Below are 18,947 nucleotides of genomic sequence, written 5' to 3'. Positions count from 1 at the left end.
CTCTCGTCACGACGAGGTAAAGAAGCTTTTCTGCCGTACTGATCAGCAGTGTATCTGTTATCTGTGCTCCATGGAGGAACACAAAGGTCACGATATGATCTCAGCTGCAGCAGAAAGGACTGAGAGACAGAAAGATCTTGATAACAGCCAGCAGAACATCCAGCACAGAATTCAGGAGAGAGAGAAAGACGCAACGATGCTTCACCAGGAGGTGGAGTCGATGAACTACCATGCTGATAGAGCAGTGGAGAACATTGACACCATCTTTACTGAGCTCATCTCTTCCATTGAGGAAACACGATCTGAGGTGAGAGAGCAGATCAGAGACCAGCAGAAACGTGAAGTGAGTCGTGCTGAAGAACAGACGAAGTGCGTGCAGCAGGAGGTCACTGAACTGAGGAGGAGGCATGCTGAGCTGGAGCATATCTCACACACAAAGGATCACTTCCATTTTCTACAGCGTTACACCTCCCTGCCAACCGTCAGTGAATCTTTACAGCCAGTAAGCAGCAATGTTCATCCCCCAAGCTTTTCCCAAGAAATGACTGAGCATGTAGTATTTATATGTGTGAGGCTATTTTTGGCTTGGTTTTGACTGTTTTGATTCCTGCGGAACTAACATTGCTAATATTATTGCTTATTTGTTTGTATATCTTTATTGTTTTTATTTGTGTTTCTTGGCCTGTGGACTTAGCATGTCTTTTAATATCGCTTTTACATGTTTTCCTTTCTACAGTGTTCAGTTAATACTGTATCGTAACCTTGCTAAACTAATGGCCTAAGTCATTTTTTTGGGAAAATTACATTTTTGCCTAAGTTAGCTCCTCATGACACTGGCCACCTCTGGTAAAATCGCGTATCTCCTAAATGTTACATAAATGACAGACAGTGTTATTTTTATGTTAATAGTCATAATTTGTTATCTGCCAGTGAGGAGCCCCCACCGGGAGGACGTACTTTCTCCGTCCTACTCCTCCCAATCAGCACCCCCCACTGACGGGTGCTGTCGCAGCCCGTAGGGGTGCAGTGACACACATCTATTTTTAAAGACACAAAAGCAATGCAACTCAAATCTCAGGTCCTGTGTCCTACAGCAGTGGTTCTCAACCTTTTCAGCCCGCGACCCCCCAAAATAATCTGGGGACCCCTCAAAATAATCATATTTGAACTGGGGACCCCCCAAAATAATCATGTTTGAACTGGGCACCCCTCAAAATGATCATATTTGAAGTGGGGACCGACCCACCAAAATAATCCTATTTGAACTGGGTACCCCTCAAAATGATCATATTTGAACTGGGGACCCCCAAAATAATCATATTTGAACTGGGGACCCCTCAAAATGATCATGAGGCATTACATTTAGTTTGACTCGGTTACACAGATAAATATTTTGAAAATAGCCGATCTACAAGCTCACAACGCTGAGCTATTTTCACAATTCAGATATTTTCACAACTTTTACAAGTCTTAAAAGTCCTTAAATTGTCACTTTAATGTCATCTGGGGACCCCCCCCCCCCCCCCCCCCCCCAAAAAAAAAAAAAAACATGTTGGGAACCCCCTGGGGGTCCCGAACTACAGGTTGAGATTGGGCGGTGAGGATATTGCAAGTGGGCCCGCAAATACTGTAACTGGCAAAACACTAGGATTTTATTGATAATATACTGTAAAAAAAAAAAAACCTCTGTGGTATGTTTTCTTTAAAACCTTGAAAAATGTGTTTCCATTGTGATTAATAGGAACTTGAAGTATATTGATCCAAGCCGGAACACAATCGATTGATTGATCATTAATACAAACGAAAATCTGACAAATGTTCTGTTATGTTATTGTCCCTGAGCAAGACTCTTAACCCCTAATTGCTCACAGGCCCTCATTGGAAACAAGCCGGCAAGGACTTTCATGAACGTCCTGTTAAAAGGAATTATCCTTTATCCATGGTTTTATTTTGTTGTTTCTGTATTTTATATCATGTCTTAATTGTAGATTTGTGTTTGTGTAATCTCGACAGCATTGCAAATGAGGGTAAACCTCAATGCTCTTTTTGAGAATAAATAAAGGTTTCAATCAATATTTTGTTTAATGTTTTGGCACCGTGGCCCATTCTACAGTCATGAGTGCGTCGATTTCTTTCTTTTGTTTTACCCTAGTATTGACTTGAGCTTTGTTTTTAAAATAACTGAGAGATGTTGCAGATGTGCAGTTTTCTTGTAAAATACCATGGCAAATTTTATAGGTGGATAGTGTGAACATGTTGACGCTGCAGTCTTAGGGTGTGTTCACTATTCACCTTTTATGAAGAGAGTGTAAACACAGCCAACAGCAGGTTAAAGTACAGCAATAAAATAATAATACAAACATAATAAACTGTACATGAAGTCATGCAGGGTTATAAAACTGACTATGACTGATAGGAAATAGAAATATGATGATAGTTTTTTCACCATCATACCTCATGTCATTCATTATTTCATTCTGCCCTTTTCAGCTTCTATAGATCAAGGTTTTCCTGTGAAAACTAAATAAAACTAAACTAAATATAGACAATTCCTTACGCAAAATTGCCTTGGATTTCAAAACTATAATACTGACCATATACACCCAGACCCTCCATCCTTGATTTTATCGTTTATCATTTATTGAAGTCACTGCTAAGTTGTGTGACCTCAACTAGGTCACTCTTTTAGTTTGACTCTCTTGACGCCAGTAATTGTCTCCGCCAGGCCGAAAGGCATGGCGAGAGAGTATGTTTTCGCCCCTGTCCGTCCCTCCGTCCGTGTGTCCGTGTGTCCGTCCGTCCGTCCGTGTGTCCTGTCTGTGTGTTAGCACCAAATCTCCGGCACCGTTGGCCCGGTCGCTGCGAAACTGTGCACACACACTCCCTGGATGCCAATTCAGAACCTCTGCCTCAAATTTTTCACATGGGCCTGTTATAGAGGTCAATTTGTGCAAAACCCATTTTTTCCCATTACTCCTACAGTTTTTAACCAAACCTCATGCAAATCGGTACACAGTATCTCTATAGTCATGTGATCAACCCTGATCTGTCCGATTAACCATATTCCATCCTCATTGGCTAAGGTTACCATCCAAAATTTGCAGGATTGGTCCGTTTTGAACAAACTGCCTCAAATCATGAACGCAGCTTGCCATTTGCATAAAATTGCACGCGCACATTCCCACTAGGCCGAGGAAGAAATGGCACTTAAAGCTTTTCACATCAGCCTCATGGTGGCGCTATAACAGGCCGATTTGCATTTTTAACTATAACTGCACCGATCTGCGTGAAACTTTGCACGCCTACTCCCTAGAGGCCAAGGAAAAACATCTGCACTGCATTTTTCACATCTGCTTTTTACAGCGCCACCAGGAGGCCGACTTATGTCAAATACATTTTTGGATATTAATCCTTCAGAAATCGGTACACAGTATCTCTATAGTCATGTGATCAAGACGCATCTGTCCGATATTTCATATTCCATCCTGATTGACTAAGGTTGACTTCCAAAGTTTGCAGGATTGGTCCGTTTTGAACAAAATGTCTGAAATCATGAACGCGGCGTGCGATTTCCGTGAAAATTTGCACGCACATTCCCACTAGGCCGAGGAAGAAATGCCACCCTTTTCACATTGGCCTATTATAGCGCCACCAGGAGGCCACAATAACTTACCTGACCTGGCGGAGACCTGTGCTCCGAGGAGCACTTTTTCTAGTTCACTCATCATTTTATTGTGTTTTTTTTCTCAAGGTCTCTTTTTTTTCTCAACATTTTCCGAACAAAAAAAGGAAACTGTGTTTGTCCTAAGCTTTGTCACTCCTATCAATGTGTATTTAAAGCTGCACTATGTAACTTTCCTCTTCTACCCCGGATTTGAACCTGGTTTCCTGCTTAAGTGCTGGCAAAACACTATGATTTTATTGATAAAAGTTATATTGTATTAACGCACTCTACCAAACAGATTGTATAAGTTATATTGTGTTAACATACTCTACCATACAGATTGGACAAACTTGCATTTTATTCATTCAGAGAGAGAGAGAGAGAGAGAGAGAGAGAGAGAGAGAGAGAGAGAGAGAGAGAGAGAGAGAGAAAGAGAGAGAGGGAGGGATTGGGGGTATTTAAGACACAGTTAGGTGTGTATCTACATGTGTCTTTGTTTGATCAGTAAACATTGAGTGATATGAGGTTAAAAAGCTACAGAACCTTCTGGACCATTTGACTCATGTTGGGAGGAGAACATTTAGCTAAATGTATCAGTGTCTGTCTGTCTGTCTGTCTGTCTGTCTGTCTGTCTGTCTGTCTGTCTGTCTGTCTGTCTTTGTTTGTTCTGGTCCACTAAACACCACTAGTCGGTACAGTACAGTTTAACATTAGATTATTACAGGAGACTTTTACATTCTGTTCTTCAATGAAATACTGTTCTGTATTCTCAACACACGTGGGAGAGTACCAGATAAGGTTACAGTGAATGAAGATAAAAAAATAATAAAATCAAATGCAATGAAACAAAAAACAAAACAACAGAAGATGTCTTTAATTTGAGTGTTATTGGTCGCATGTACACGTATCTAACCCTAACACAACGAGCATGTTATGTTGTTTATTGAGAGGACATGACTACATGGCTGTAAGTCAATTGCTTTCAATTGATTGGTGCCACCATTGGTCTCACAAGGTTTATGACATCAACAAAGTTATGAACAGTAAGACTACGTTTGTTGGTGTAGCACCTTGTTCAAAACTGTTCCTTTTTTATTAGTATTTAAAAAAGCATTTAAAATAGTGAAAATTGTTGATCTGCAAATGTGTTTGTTTCAGCCCGACAGCAACGATATAGTATATACTTTTCCCCCCTCATATGTGTGTACCATTTGTCATACTAGTGGCAAAGATATTGGCTATCTTTGTATATTAAGGATCTTATGCACACAGAGCCTATTCAGCTTTAAACTTCAGAAACCCTTCTGAGGTCTTTTAAATGAAGATGACTTCATACATTAAAGTTCTACACCAGCTGTTATCTGGCATTCACACTGTTAGAACAGGTTTTATGGTGGTAGGTACTGTAGGCTTATCTCTCAGGCAAAGGTACACACTCTCCTTGGACAAGAGACTGTGTTGCCTTGGAACAGATGAGGCATAGTACACAGGCATAACACACACGCATGCACACACGCGCGCACACACACACACACACACACACACACACACACACACACACACACACACACACACACACACACACACACACACACACACACACACACACAGACCAAACCAGGAACAATATTTATGAGGAAGCGAAACCTAAACTTAAAGGAGAATTCCGGACAAATTAAGTGTTATCTTTCATGTCTCGTTACTCACCTAGCGACGTAAAAAGTGGCGTTCTTTTTTTCCATATATTCCCCTGTCGTCATTTTTTAAACCCCCTCCGTTGTCATAATGGGAGCGCGTGGGTTAGTGAAGTTCGTCTAGTATAACCGATGCAATGTTATTTTTTGGGGATTTTTGGGGATGCTTGTTTCTTTCCAGAACCTGGCAACTCGTGTTGCCAGATTCTGGAAACAAGCAACCAGTGTTAAATCGTTCGCCTCCGGAAATCTCATTTCCATTTGATTTCAGAAGTGAGTCTGGCCTGAAGGCTTGTCTGGGCGTTTCTAGCCCGTACACCAAATGGACGAGCCTATCAGCGTCGTCGCTCATCGTTCTGTGATTGACAGCGACAGTTGGCCAATCAGGTGGCGAGTTCGAGTGAGCCCGAATGAAGCCGAGTGCAGCCTGAGTGCAGCCGACAAAAGACGAACGGCAGCCATTGTTGTTTGTGCGAGTGCTTTCACTTCTTACTTTCGTTTATAAAACGCTCTCAAACTTATTTTTTGAGGCACGTAATTTACTTAAAATAGAATTTAGTTGTTTAACTTCATATATGTGGTCAATTAATCATGACAGAGCCTATTTAAAAATAAAAATTCAGAGAACCGGCAGGGGCGGGCAGTGACACGCATGTATCCGAATAAGGCAACCTATTTTGGGCATGGCCATCTCAAAAGTCCTGTTGCGTCACATTAGTCGCGGAGGTGGTAAAAATGCACTGCAATTGGCTGAAGGGGAAAAATGATCATTGGCTGAAGGGGTTGTCAGTCAACGGTATTACTCCCGCCCAACTCCCACAGCCAATATTGCAGAATGGGCGATCAGGCCAGACTCACTTCTGAAATCAAATGGAAATGAGATTTCCGGAGGGAGGGTTTACCAGGCTAGTGACTGTTCCATGTGGACATGAAATCAGCATGTAACTGCAATTTGTTCCTGTTCGTGAATGACTCTGCTCTCTTGGTTTTTGACAAGAAGTTGCAGGTTTTGAAAGTATCCTTAGCAGAGAGCTCAGCAATATTTGTCTTTGGCTAAATAATAAATGTCACACACCTGGGCTAAACTGAATCCATACTGTTTGGGTATCAAGTATCAACCTCAGTAAGTCCCTAAGCTTCACGATCAGTGACAATGTAGTGACAAGTAAGGACTAGGTCACGTAGGATGTTGGATAACAAAACGTCTCAAAACCCCTGACCTTTTGTGTAAAATCCACTTTTTGGCGAGAAAATAAAATATGTCCACCAGACGGAGAATCTTTGATTCACTCAAGTGCGCCACCTACAGATCTGTTCAATAGAACATGCCATTGACCACAGGTAGACTGCAGTACGCGAGACTACAGTATGTCGGTCTGATGTGCTAGTGAGCAACACATGTTAAAATTGTAATAATAATAATAATAATATTAATAATAAACTTTATTTGTATAGCACCTTTCATGACATGAAATGCAGCTCAAAGTGCTTTACAGTGCAAGAATACAATTACAATTACAACTAATTTAACAATAATGCAGAATCAGAGAAGCAAAAGCATAATAAGGCACACAATGGTCGCTTGGCTCGTTCAACAGCCGCTTGGCTCGTTCAACAGTCTAATTAAGTCTGAGGTAACGACAGCTCATTTACAGTATAAGGACAGTAAGCATCTGACATGGTTACTGCGTGTATTCTTTTTTTATTCTGTCCTGCATAATGCAGGCTTTGTAGAGGGTGCATAATGTTGTGTTGTATAGTATAACTGTAATATAATTGTTATTTATTTTGTTCATTATTGATGGTGCATCTATTTGTGTGATGTTGTCGTTACCCTGCTGTATCTATACTCTTCTTGCCCAGTAACTGTATCTTGACCGCTGTGCTGCCTTTGGTGTCTGAATTTCCCTTTGCTGAAGGTCTTATCTCTTATCTCTCTCTCACACACACGCACAACCAGAAGAACCTCTCATGCCATGTGACCTCTGAGGAAATTCTACTAAAACGAAACTCTGTCTGTTTGTCAGACAGTCTGCTATAAAAACAGATCAGGTTCAGGATCAGTTTGTGCGGTTATATCTGTCTGGATAAACTGAAGGTTCCAGTGACTGTTTAGCCTGGTAAACCCTCCCTCCGGAAATCTCATTTCCATTTGATTTCAGAAGTGAGTCTGGCCTGAAGGCTTGTCTGGGCGTTTCTAGCCCGTACACCAAATGGACGAGCCTATCAGCGTCGTCGCTCATCGTTCTGTGATTGACAGCGACAGTTGGCCAATCAGGTGGCGAGTTCGAGTGAGCCCGAATGAAGCCGAGTGCAGCCTGAGTGCAGCCGACAAAAGACGAACGGCAGCCATTGTTGTTTGTGCGAGTGCTTTCACTTCTTACTTTCGTTTATAAAACGCTCTCAAACTTATTTTTTGAGGCACGTAATTTACTTAAAATAGAATTTAGTTGTTTAACTTCATATATGTGGTCAATTAATCATGACAGAGCCTATTTAAAAATAAAAATTCAGAGAACCGGCAGGGGCGGGCAGTGACACGCATGTATCCGAATAAGGCAACCTATTTTGGGCATGGCCATCTCAAAAGTCCTGTTGCGTCACATTAGTCGCGGAGGTGGTAAAAATGCACTGCAATTGGCTGAAGGGGAAAAATGATCATTGGCTGAAGGGGTTGTCAGTCAACGGTATTACTCCCGCCCAACTCCCACAGCCAATATTGCAGAATGGGCGATCAGGCCAGACTCACTTCTGAAATCAAATGGAAATGAGATTTCCGGAGGGAGGGTTTACCAGGCTAGTGACTGTTCCATGTGGACATGAAATCAGCATGTAACTGCAATTTGTTCCTGTTCGTGAATGACTCTGCTCTCTTGGTTTTTGACAAGAAGTTGCAGGTTTTGAAAGTATCCTTAGCAGAGAGCTCAGCAATATTTGTCTTTGGCTAAATAATAAATGTCACACACCTGGGCTAAACTGAATCCATACTGTTTGGGTATCAAGTATCAACCTCAGTAAGTCCCTAAGCTTCACGATCAGTGACAATGTAGTGACAAGTAAGGACTAGGTCACGTAGGATGTTGGATAACAAAACGTCTCAAAACCCCTGACCTTTTGTGTAAAATCCACTTTTTGGCGAGAAAATAAAATATGTCCACCAGACGGAGAATCTTTGATTCACTCAAGTGCGCCACCTACAGATCTGTTCAATAGAACATGCCATTGACCACAGGTAGACTGCAGTACGCGAGACTACAGTATGTCGGTCTGATGTGCTAGTGAGCAACACATGTTAAAATTGTAATAATAATAATAATAATATTAATAATAAACTTTATTTGTATAGCACCTTTCATGACATGAAATGCAGCTCAAAGTGCTTTACAGTGCAAGAATACAATTACAACTAATTTAACAATAATGCAGAATCAGAGAAGCAAAAGCATAATAAGGCACACAATGGTCGCTTGGCTCGTTCAACAGCCGCTTGGCTCGTTCAACAGTCTAATTAAGTCTGAGGTAACGACAGCTCATTTACAGTATAAGGACAGTAAGCATCTGACATGGTTACTTTTTTTATTCTGTCCTGCATAATGCAGGCTTTGTAGAGGGTGCATAATGTTGTGTTGTATAGTATAACTGTAATATAATTGTTATTTATTTTGTTCATTATTGATGGTGCATCTATTTGTGTGATGTTGTCGTTACCCTGCTGTATCTATACTCTTCTTGCCCAGTAACTGTATCTTGACCGCTGTGCTGCCTTTGGTGTCTGAATTTCCCTTTGCTGAAGGTCTTATCTCTTATCTCTCTCTCACACACACGCACAACCAGAAGAACCTCTCATGCCATGTGACCTCTGAGGAAATTCTACTAAAACGAAACTCTGTCTGTTTGTCAGACAGTCTGTAAAAATGGACGAGGACCAGTTCTGCTGTTCTATCTGTCTGGATCTACTGAAGGATCCAGTGAGTGTTCCCTGTGGACACAACTACTGCAGTAGGTGTATTGAGGGACACTGGAATCAGAATGATCAGAGAGCGAGATGCAGCTGTCCACAGTGCAGAGAGACGTTCATCCCAAGACCTGTTCTGAAGAAAAACAGCCTGTTGGCTGAGGTGGTGGAGAGCCTGAAGAAGACAGGACTCCAAGCTGCTCCTCCTGATCACTGCTACGCTGGACCTGAAGATGTGGCCTGTGATTTATGCAGTCGGAGAAAACAGAGAAAGAAAGCTGTGAAGACGTGTCTTCAGTGTCGGGTCTCTTACTGTGACGTTCACATCCAAAGGTCTCACTATCAATCTCCTGCCTTTAAGAAACACAAGCTGGTCAAAGCCTCCAGTGAGCTTCAGGAGAACATCTGCTCTCGTCACGATGAGGTGAGGGAGCTTTTCTGTCGTACTGATCAGCAGTGTTCTGAAGTGTTCTGCATCTGTTATCTGTGCTCCATGGAGGAACACAAAGGTCACAATATGAGCTCAGCTGCAGCAGAAAGGACTGAGATACAGAAAGAGCTTGATATGAGCCAGCAGAACATCCAGCAGAGACTCCAGGAGAGAGAGAAAGACGTGAAGATGCTTCACCAGGAGGTGGAGTCGATGAACTACTGTGCTGATAGAGCAGTGGAGAATATTGACGCCATCTTTACTGATCTCATCTCTTCCATTGAGGAAACAAGATCTGAGGTGAGGGAGCAGATCAGAGACCAGCAGAAACGTGAAGTGAGCCGTGCTGAAGAACAGACGAAGTGCGTGGAGCAAGAGGTCACTGAACTGTGGAGGAGACATGCTGAACTGGAGCAGCTCTCACACACAGAGGATCACTTCCATTTTCTACAGTGTTACACCTCCCTGCCAACCGTCAGTGAATCTGTACAGCCAGTAAGCAGCAATGTTCATCCTCTGAGCTACTGTGGAGATGTGAATATTGACGGTGTGACAGTATGTTTTAATTATGTTATATCTTTTATTTGTATTATTCTTTATTATTTAGCCTTTTGTCTATTTCTTATTTTATGTTATGTTTTGCTCGAAAGTTTGCCTAAGGTAGTAGCAGGTTTATTCTAGTTTTAGTTGTATTATTTGTTCGGTTAGCTCAGTCGGTAGAGCACTCGCCTTTTTCGACCACAAAGTCGACTTTTTGACCTCCTTCTCCCAATTTCGTAAGTTAACCCACCTCCCTAACATTTGTGTGGGGGGCAGTGGTGGAAAGTAACTAAGTGCATTTACTTAAGTACTGTACTTAAGTAACATTTTTAGGTATTTGTACTTTACTTGAATATTTCCAATTTCCAATACTTTTCTACTCCACTACAATTATTTGAAACCTTTAGTTACTAGTTACTTTGCAGATATAAATTATTATATTATAAAACATACATTAACCACTTTTTGTACATTGCAGTATTGATAATTTTACTTAAGTAAAACATTTGAGTACTTTTTCCACCACCGGTGGGGGGTAAATAAAACAAATTATTATTTTGATCGATTGATCGATTGATCGATTGATCGATTGATCGATTGATCTATGTGTGTGTCAATAAAGTATTCAATCGATCGACTGAATACTTTATTAACAATTTTGTTAACAGTACATATAGTACAGTCAAAAGTTATGCTAAAAGGATAACACAAAAAGCCCCAGGGACTTGTTTCCATTGTGGTCCATTTTATTCAATTCATCAGTATGACATACAATACATACAATACATTACATATGGGTAAAAGCTCAGTAGCAACACAAGGTATGTTTCCTGAAAAAAAGGAGGGTTCTACTAAGCCCAAATGTATCTTGAGGTCAGCCATGCTGTTAGGTTAGTTTTGAGTTTGGGTAGGGAGTAGAGATATTTAATGACTTTTGGTAAAGCATTCCACTTTGACCTTAGAAATGTGTTTATTCTTTATTTTATTTGTCTATTGAGTGGACAGAGACCAGCAGAAATGGATATGTATAACTTGTTTAGTATCCATGTATTTTATGGAGGAACTTGGGCTTTAAAATTATTTGTACTTTTTGGGTCTTGTTGTTATTATGTAATCATTATTTTGTGGGTTTGATATTCCATGTGAAATTAAAATAATATTGCTGATTTTTTTTTAATGTTTAATAATGATCTGAATACATTTTTAAATGATTCTATGCAATGCAACGTATGTTACAGTGTATTTTTGCAATCCACCACCAGTTGAGAGTCAGCTGTTTGGTGTTAGTTGTTACTATTTCATTGTACTTTCAAAAGGTTGACACAATCCCTTTAAATTTTAAACAAATTGACATTTTACATCTTGAAGGTATTAATGAACAGTAAAAAAAAACACAGGCAGTGAAATTACATAAATACAAAACATGCCTGTATTATTTGATCATCACTGCAACATGCATATGTACTTGTGCGTGCATGGGTGCATGTGTGCATGTGTGCGTGTGTGTGTGCGCGCGTGCGTGCGCGTGCGTGTGCGTGTGCGTGTGTGTGTGCATGTGTGCGTGTGTGCGTGTGTGTGTGTGTGTGTGTGTGTGATATGAACATACTTGCCTCGCTGAGCTTCAGGACTAGATGTCCCAAAGCTGATCCTTCAGAGTAAAACTCCTGTGTTGTATTAGAGAGAGAGAGAGAGAGAGAGAGAGAGAGAGAGAGAGAGAGAGAGAGAGAGAGAGAGAGAGAGAGAGAGAGAGAGAGAGAGAGAGAGAGAGGGGGGATATTGAAGACACAGTTAGGTGTGTCTCTAAATGTGTCTTTGTTTGATCAGTAAATAATAAATATTGAGTGATATCAGATGTGATGAGTGATGTATGTATGTATATATATATATATATATATATATATATATATATATATATATATATATATATATATATATATATTTGTATTTAAGTTCATAAAGTTAACATAAGTATAACTAAATGCACTTTTCAGGATTCAAAAATAGCAAAAAGAAAACTGGATTCCAATTAAAAAGTAGCAAAAATAGCAGATCTACAAGCTTCTAGATCGGCTATTTTAGCTACTTTTGTGTGAACTGTTTGTTTGTGAATGGCGAAAAGTTAAAATACGGAGCCCGACAGTATATGCAATGTGGCCCTCTGGAGTGAGAAATATAGTGGCCCTCTCCATCATCAAAGTTGCATCCCCCCTGCTATAGCTCAATGCCAAGGAGATGGTTACCACCGGGGCTACCACTGGTCCCAAGTGTCATAGTTCCTGGGACTGCATCTGATGCCCTCTACAGCAAGGGCCCGAGTAAACGGTTCTTTCTGAGGAGACTTAGGTCCTTTGGGGTGTATAACAGGATGCTCCAGGTGTTCTATCAGCCTGTAATGGCTAGTGCCCTCCTCTTTACGATTGCCTGCTCATGCAGGAAAGCCATCTCCTTCGTGGGGGTTATACCCTGGACGGGTTGAAGGAGGTGGCGAAGGTGCGTATAGGGAGGAAGAGGCTATCATGGACAACCACTCACTCAAGCAGTTCTACTGAAGAAGACAGGACTCCAAGCTGCTCCTCCTGATCACTGCTACGCTGGACCTGGAGATGTGGCCTGTGATTTATGCAGTAAACGAAAAAAGAGAAACGCTGTGAAGACTTGTCTTCAGTGTCGGGTCTCCTACTGTGACGTTCACATCCAGCCTCACTATCGATTTACTGCCTTTAAGAAACACAAGCTGGTCAAAGCCTCCAGAAAGCTTCAGGAGAACATCTGCTCTCGTCACGATGAGGTGAGGAAGCTTTTCTGTCGTACTGATCAGCAGTTCATCTGTTCTCTGTGCTCCATGGAGGAACACAATCGATCTGAGGTGAGGGAACTGACCAGGGATCAGCAGAAACGTGAACAAAGTCGTGCTGAACTACTGAGGAGGCGTGTGGAGCAGAAGGTCACTGAACTGTGGTGGAGACATGCTGAACTGGAGCAACTCTCACAGAAGTCCATTTTCTACACTGTTACACCTCCCTCCCTACACCCTGTAAGCAGCAATGTCTGTCCTCGGAGCAAGTTTGAAGATGATATTACGTTTGTGAAAGCATTGCTTTTTATTTTGTTGTTTTTGTTTTTGCTCTTTGTGTATATTATATATAAGGGCTTGGTTGAATGCTTGACTTCGATTGGTCAATCATTGAATTCAGTGGTCTGTTGTTTTTCAATATTGCTCTCAATGACAGACCGACGCAGACAACGCACCTGAATCAAATAATTTGCCTACTCAATATGCACGCGGTGCTTGGTTTGTGCCGCATTCAACAAGGCAGCCATGTAAACAAACATACAATGCAATTTTACAGCTAAACAGTACATTACATAATGTTTTAGAAAATGTTTCAGGTGAGAAATAAGACAATGCAGTAACATAATATTGATTCATATTTGATCAACACTTCCTACTGGAGTTTTGACAGCTGACCTGTTGCGGTGGATCAGATGCACCTGGCATTATCTAATGCTATGCACATGGTTCTACCTTCTCAGGCCGTGACCCCCAACATAATATATTTGAACTGGGGACCCCCCACTTTGACAAGCACTTGGAATTGTAGGAGTTGAGGCATTACAATTTGTTTGACTCGGTTCCACAGATAAATATTGTGAAAATAGCCGATCTACATGATCTTCTAGATCGGCTGTTTTCACAATTTCTAATCGATAAACGAACCAAACGAGTGCTTGTATTTATTGTGCTTACACAGGGGAACTCTATACCTCCTACCAGAGTTCAGCAGCACATAGGCCTACTCAAGAGGTCAACACGTTCAGACAAAATCTACTTTTCAATTCAGTCTGAGGTCACCCCATGGTGTTTACGTTTGTCAAGTCCACTTTTTTGTATTTATTTTTAGCGATCTCTCTTGTTTGTGAAGTCCTTTTACACACTGCCACCACCCATCGCATCCTGACAGGGGCCATTACTCTCTATGGTATGGGAATAGCTGTTCCCTGGATCTGCATGCCTGTGGAAGTTGCTGAGGTCAGCCGAATGGACCGCAGGGAAGCTTCCTGCCGTCCCTACAGGATGCATGACAGCCATGTAGCTGTATAACAGTGGTTCTCAAACTTTTTTCATATCAAGGACCCCCAAATTGATATGTGTTTGGCCGCAGACCTCCATCTGAAAATGTTTTGTGCTGGGGACCCCCAGAAGAGAAGATGTGTGTTAAGAAATTCAAAATGATTCAAGATTTTCCAAACATTTTCAAGTTTTTTAAAAAAAGATCAAAAATTGCAGATGTACAAGTTGCTGTGAGCTTGTAGATCTGTTATTTTTGAATAGCCAACATATTTGGATAAAGTGGTTGAAATGATTGTGATGCTGTATTAACACATTTTGCTGGGGACCCAACTGGAAGCCCCTCCTGGACCCGTGGGGGTCCTCGGACCCTCTGAGAACCACTGCTGTATTATATGACTGTTGTTAATGCAAGGCCTGGCATTAATGGATCAACACATCACTGGAGGATTAGGAGGATTACATGTATTTGAAGAGAAGGTGTGTGTAAATGGCCACCTATTTATTGATACCTGGTATTGAATAAGCTATATTACCTGTGTCATGTTATCATCATTAAAGGCGTGCTTTCCATTGTGTGGAAGGAACAATCTGTACCAATGATGGAGGCTCATTAGCAATTGCGTGGTCTATTGTTCAGCCTACATATAAGACTACTGCAAGGATATCCATTCCATGAAATGTGTGGGGAGAAAATAACAAATCCACAAGCTCACAACGCCTGCATAGAGACAGCATGTCCACTGTTTTGTCCACTTCTATCAGTCACTTATCAAGATGTCTGTGTGACCACATGACACCACAGACTAAATATATAAATAAATAATCCAAGCAGGTATTAATGGAGTGCCCACTTTCCCTGGTGCCCACATTTCCCTAGTGCCAAATCTTCTCCCCCCCAAAGTGGCCAATCTTCCAATGTGCTCAGTTTTACCTAGTGCCCAGAATGTTTTGGTGCCCACCTTTCCTGCTACCATTTAGTGTGCGTTAGCAGACTTGACCAAGCTATAACATGAGTTACCTAATCGGTTAAATAACAATAAACGGGAGAGAAAACACGTAACTACACAGTAAAGTTCTTAAATATGCATGTCTGTATGTGTATGGTAACTGTCATGAAAATGTTTTGCACACGTAAAGCAAATGCTGCCACCTACTGGTATATTCACACACATCTGTGAGTTGATAAAAACAGTGTGGGTGAGTAGAGTTAAAGAATTACAGACTTCAAACTCCAAAAAACACAATGTGTATTTGTTTATTTTTGGTTAAAATGCTCCTTGCATTCAAATAAAAAAAACTGTTTAATTTTGAAAAGCTGCCATTTAATGACTTTTACAAAACACAAATCCCCCAAAAATCCCACTGGTCAAAGTGTCCCAGTTGCTTTTACATGGTCAGTTAAGGGTCTAGAGTGGTTCTCAAATGTTGTTTATGTTAAGGACGCCCAAATTGCTATGCATTTTTTGGCCACGGCCCCCATCTGAAAAGATTTGTTTTGTTATTTATACAAAAGTATTCCAAAATATCACAATTTGTTAACATTCTGGGGGTAAAAAAAAAATCAAAAATACCAGATCTACAAGCTCACAACGCGTTGTGAGCTTGTAGATCTGGTATTTTTGTTTGTTTTACCCCCAGAATGTTAACAAATTGTAGCAGATCGGCTATTTCCCGAACAACCTTAGCATAAAATAGCGTTGAAGTGTTTAAACAGATTTCGATGCCACATTAACTAATTTTGCTCAGCGGGACCCCCTGGAAAAGCCTCAGGCGGACCCGCTGCATGGGGACCCCATTTTTGAGAACCACACACAGAGTCAGACCACTGACAGATAAAACCACGTCCTCCCGTCTTGCAGGAGACCACTGGCGGGTCTGAAAAAGATGAAGATGAGCGGGACCCTCAACTCAGCCGGCCATGCTGCTGCAGTGCACCTAACACGCACGAGTGTGCGCGCCTTCCTTCGGACGCGTTTACGGAAGAAAACGTCCGTCTGTTTGAGCTCGCTCGCCACGCTCTCTGCCCCGCCGTGTCGTTCCGTCGCCAAGCGGCGGTTACCAGGCCATGGTTCAGGTTACCAGGTTTAGCCGTCCGATTAGCCCTGCGGAATTATGGGATAGAAGATGTTAGTCAAGAAAACATGACATGTATGTACTTTTACTCAAGTACATTTTTAATTCCAGGCTTTTACTTGTAACCAGGTCTGTAATTTTGTCATTTTAGGGGCAAGGCCACTTGGCCTTTGGTGTTGTCTATTTTTTGTGGGCACAAAGGCCAAATGCCAGGGGAGGAAGGCCATCAAATAAAACAAGAATTTAGTCCATTGAAATAATTAATTGAATTAAAGGCTTAAGGATGATTTAAAATGTAATTTGTAGACTATATGCAGTGAAATAAATACATTATGGTATTTACAATCTGATCCATGCTCAGCCATGCACCAATCAAAGGATTGGTTTAAAGATGGGGACTCAGGGGAGTTAAGAATTCAGAATCTCAACAAAACACACTGGTGTCTACATGACAAGAAAGAGACACTGGTGTCTACATATTGACAAGAGACAGAGGAGAAAGTGGTACAGTCAGCTGGGGCATTAAGGCCACTGTGGCCTCAGGGCATGCCATTTTTTTGAGGGGCACATGGCCAAATTATGGCCATGGCCTTCGTGGCCTCCCTGAAATTCCTGCCCTGCTTGTAACAGAGTATTGCTACATTGCCGTATTAATATTTTTACTTAAGTAAAAAATGTGAGTACTTTTCCCACCTCTGTTCACTCCTTGGCAGGGTTGCATTGCTCATGGGACGGCATTGCACGCCGTGCAGGAACCTATTTGAACAGGAGCATGCGCAGGCACACGCATAGTTTTAAAAACAACTTTAAATTCACACCTCAACAAAGTTAACAAAGGCTGCCGACCGCCGGTTGTCACACCAGCATGAATTAGGATTAACATAGGAATGAGCCTAGATGCATGTCAATTGTCCATTGTGTGACCTGTAGTGTAGGTGTTAAGCGACGTGCGCGTCACGTCATTAAAATAGAGTGCAACCACATACCAAATCAGCATTGCAACACTGCTCCTTGGCCTTCTTCTCTGTGTTCTGCAGCTTCTCCACTATCTTCCTCTCATGTCCTCCTGGGTTGTGTCTGTTGGTGTTCTCACTGGCCTCCTTCTTGCTCCTGCCCTTGCGCGCACTGCCCTCTGGTGGACATACAAATAACAACACACACACGTGGAAGGAAAACATGTAAACAACATGAAAACCAGTGTTGCCATGTCCGCTTATTATAAGCGACTTTGGGCTTGTTTTTCTGTAAAGTTGCTTGTGAATATTGGTAGTTAGTTGCGGGTTGCAGGTTTTTTTGGGGCTTGTTTCTAAAGTGTAGTTGCTTCTTTGGGCTTGTTTCCTAAATGTTGTTTAAACCAGTGATTCTCGAACATTCTCATGTCAAGGACCCCCCAAATTAATTGTATTTAATATATTTGTCCAGGGTCCAGATTTGTGTTCTTAAAAGGATAGTTAAATAGCCGATCTACAAGCCCATACTGCTCTATGCTCACAAAGAGCTTGCAAGTCAGCTGTTTTCTTAGTTTTCACCTATAATGGCATGGCCAAAATATAGTTAGGTAAGTAACTAAGTACATTTACTCAATAACTCTTACTTAAGTACATTTTTGAGGTATTTTTAGTTTTTACTTTACTGGAGTATTTCCAATTTTCAGTACTTTTACTTCTGCACTACATCTTAGAGGCAAATATTATACTTTTACTCCACTGTAATTATTTGACAACTTTAGTTAGTAGTAACTTTGTAGATGTTGATTATTATTACAAAACATAGCCTAGGCCTACTAGCCTACATTAACCACTTCAGCCCTATATTTCGAAATTTGAAAGTAGCCGATCTACAAGCTCACGATGCGTCGTTTTGCGACGCGTTGTGAGCTTGTAGATCGATCAGCTTCTTTCAAAGGATTTTTATACATTTGAAAACTTGTGAAACTTGTGAACTGCATTATGAGTACTTTTAGTTTTGGTAGCCTACTTTTTAAGTATGATGCCAATACTTTTATACTTTACTCAAGCAGATTTTGAATACCGAACTTGTACTTGTAACAGAGCTATATGGGTATTGATACTTTTACCCAAGTAAAACATTTGAGTACTACATCCATCACTGGCTCTATGATCTTACCTGTGTATTTGTCGGTCAGGTTATAATATTCATATTCATCGTAGTACTGGTCCTCGAAGGTGGTGGGCTCGATTTTCTCTACGTCCACGTGACTCGACATGTTGTCTGTGGTGCTTTGTTCTGCTGGTCTGATGAGATGAAGGAGTCTGTCTGTCTGTAAACTACAACTTTCCAGAGTGAGTGTTTTTCTTCTTGTTGAACTTGAACTTGAGCTATTATTTATAGGAAAGCAACTCCTCCCACCGGGGACACTCCTCCTCCTCCTTCTCCTGTCAGAGTTGCCAGATTGTGCGGGGGAAATAAGCAACCAGGTCTAGGAAAACAAGCCCAAAAGAAGCAACTATATAGGCCACATGAGCACTTTAAAAGTATATGTGTCGGCTATTTGAAAA

General features: G+C 41.3%; 2 protein-coding genes across 2 annotated transcripts; one reads left to right on the top strand and one right to left on the bottom strand.

Annotated features, from left to right (window-relative positions):
• Positions 1-9,272: 9,272 nt before the first annotated feature.
• LOC308099689 (E3 ubiquitin/ISG15 ligase TRIM25-like) lies at positions 9,273-11,908 on the top strand (the record flags this gene model as incomplete). The annotated part of the gene is made up of 1 exon (XM_080448422.1): positions 9,273-11,908. One exon carries the CDS (start codon positions 9,273-9,275, stop codon positions 10,422-10,424), a length of 1,152 nt encoding a protein of 383 aa, XP_080304548.1. The 3' UTR covers positions 10,425-11,908.
• Positions 11,909-15,655: 3,747 nt separating this feature from the next.
• On the bottom strand, positions 15,656-18,736 carry nupr1b (nuclear protein 1b). The gene is made up of 4 exons (XM_080446527.1): positions 18,556-18,736; positions 17,415-17,560; positions 17,122-17,184; positions 15,656-16,457 (listed from the first exon to the last, which is right to left on the bottom strand). The coding sequence occupies exons 1-3, from the start codon at positions 18,653-18,655 to the stop codon at positions 17,128-17,130; spliced, it is 303 nt and encodes a 100-aa protein (XP_080302653.1). The 5' UTR covers positions 18,656-18,736; the 3' UTR covers positions 15,656-16,457; positions 17,122-17,127.
• Between the last annotated feature and the right edge of the window lie 211 nt (positions 18,737-18,947).

The sequence above is a fragment of the Gymnoscopelus braueri genome (genome assembly GCF_963280865.1).
Source record: "Gymnoscopelus braueri genome assembly, chromosome: 13".
Classification (NCBI taxonomy): domain Eukaryota; kingdom Metazoa; phylum Chordata; class Actinopteri; order Myctophiformes; family Myctophidae; genus Gymnoscopelus; species Gymnoscopelus braueri.
This window is presented reverse-complemented; position numbering and strand designations above follow the sequence as displayed.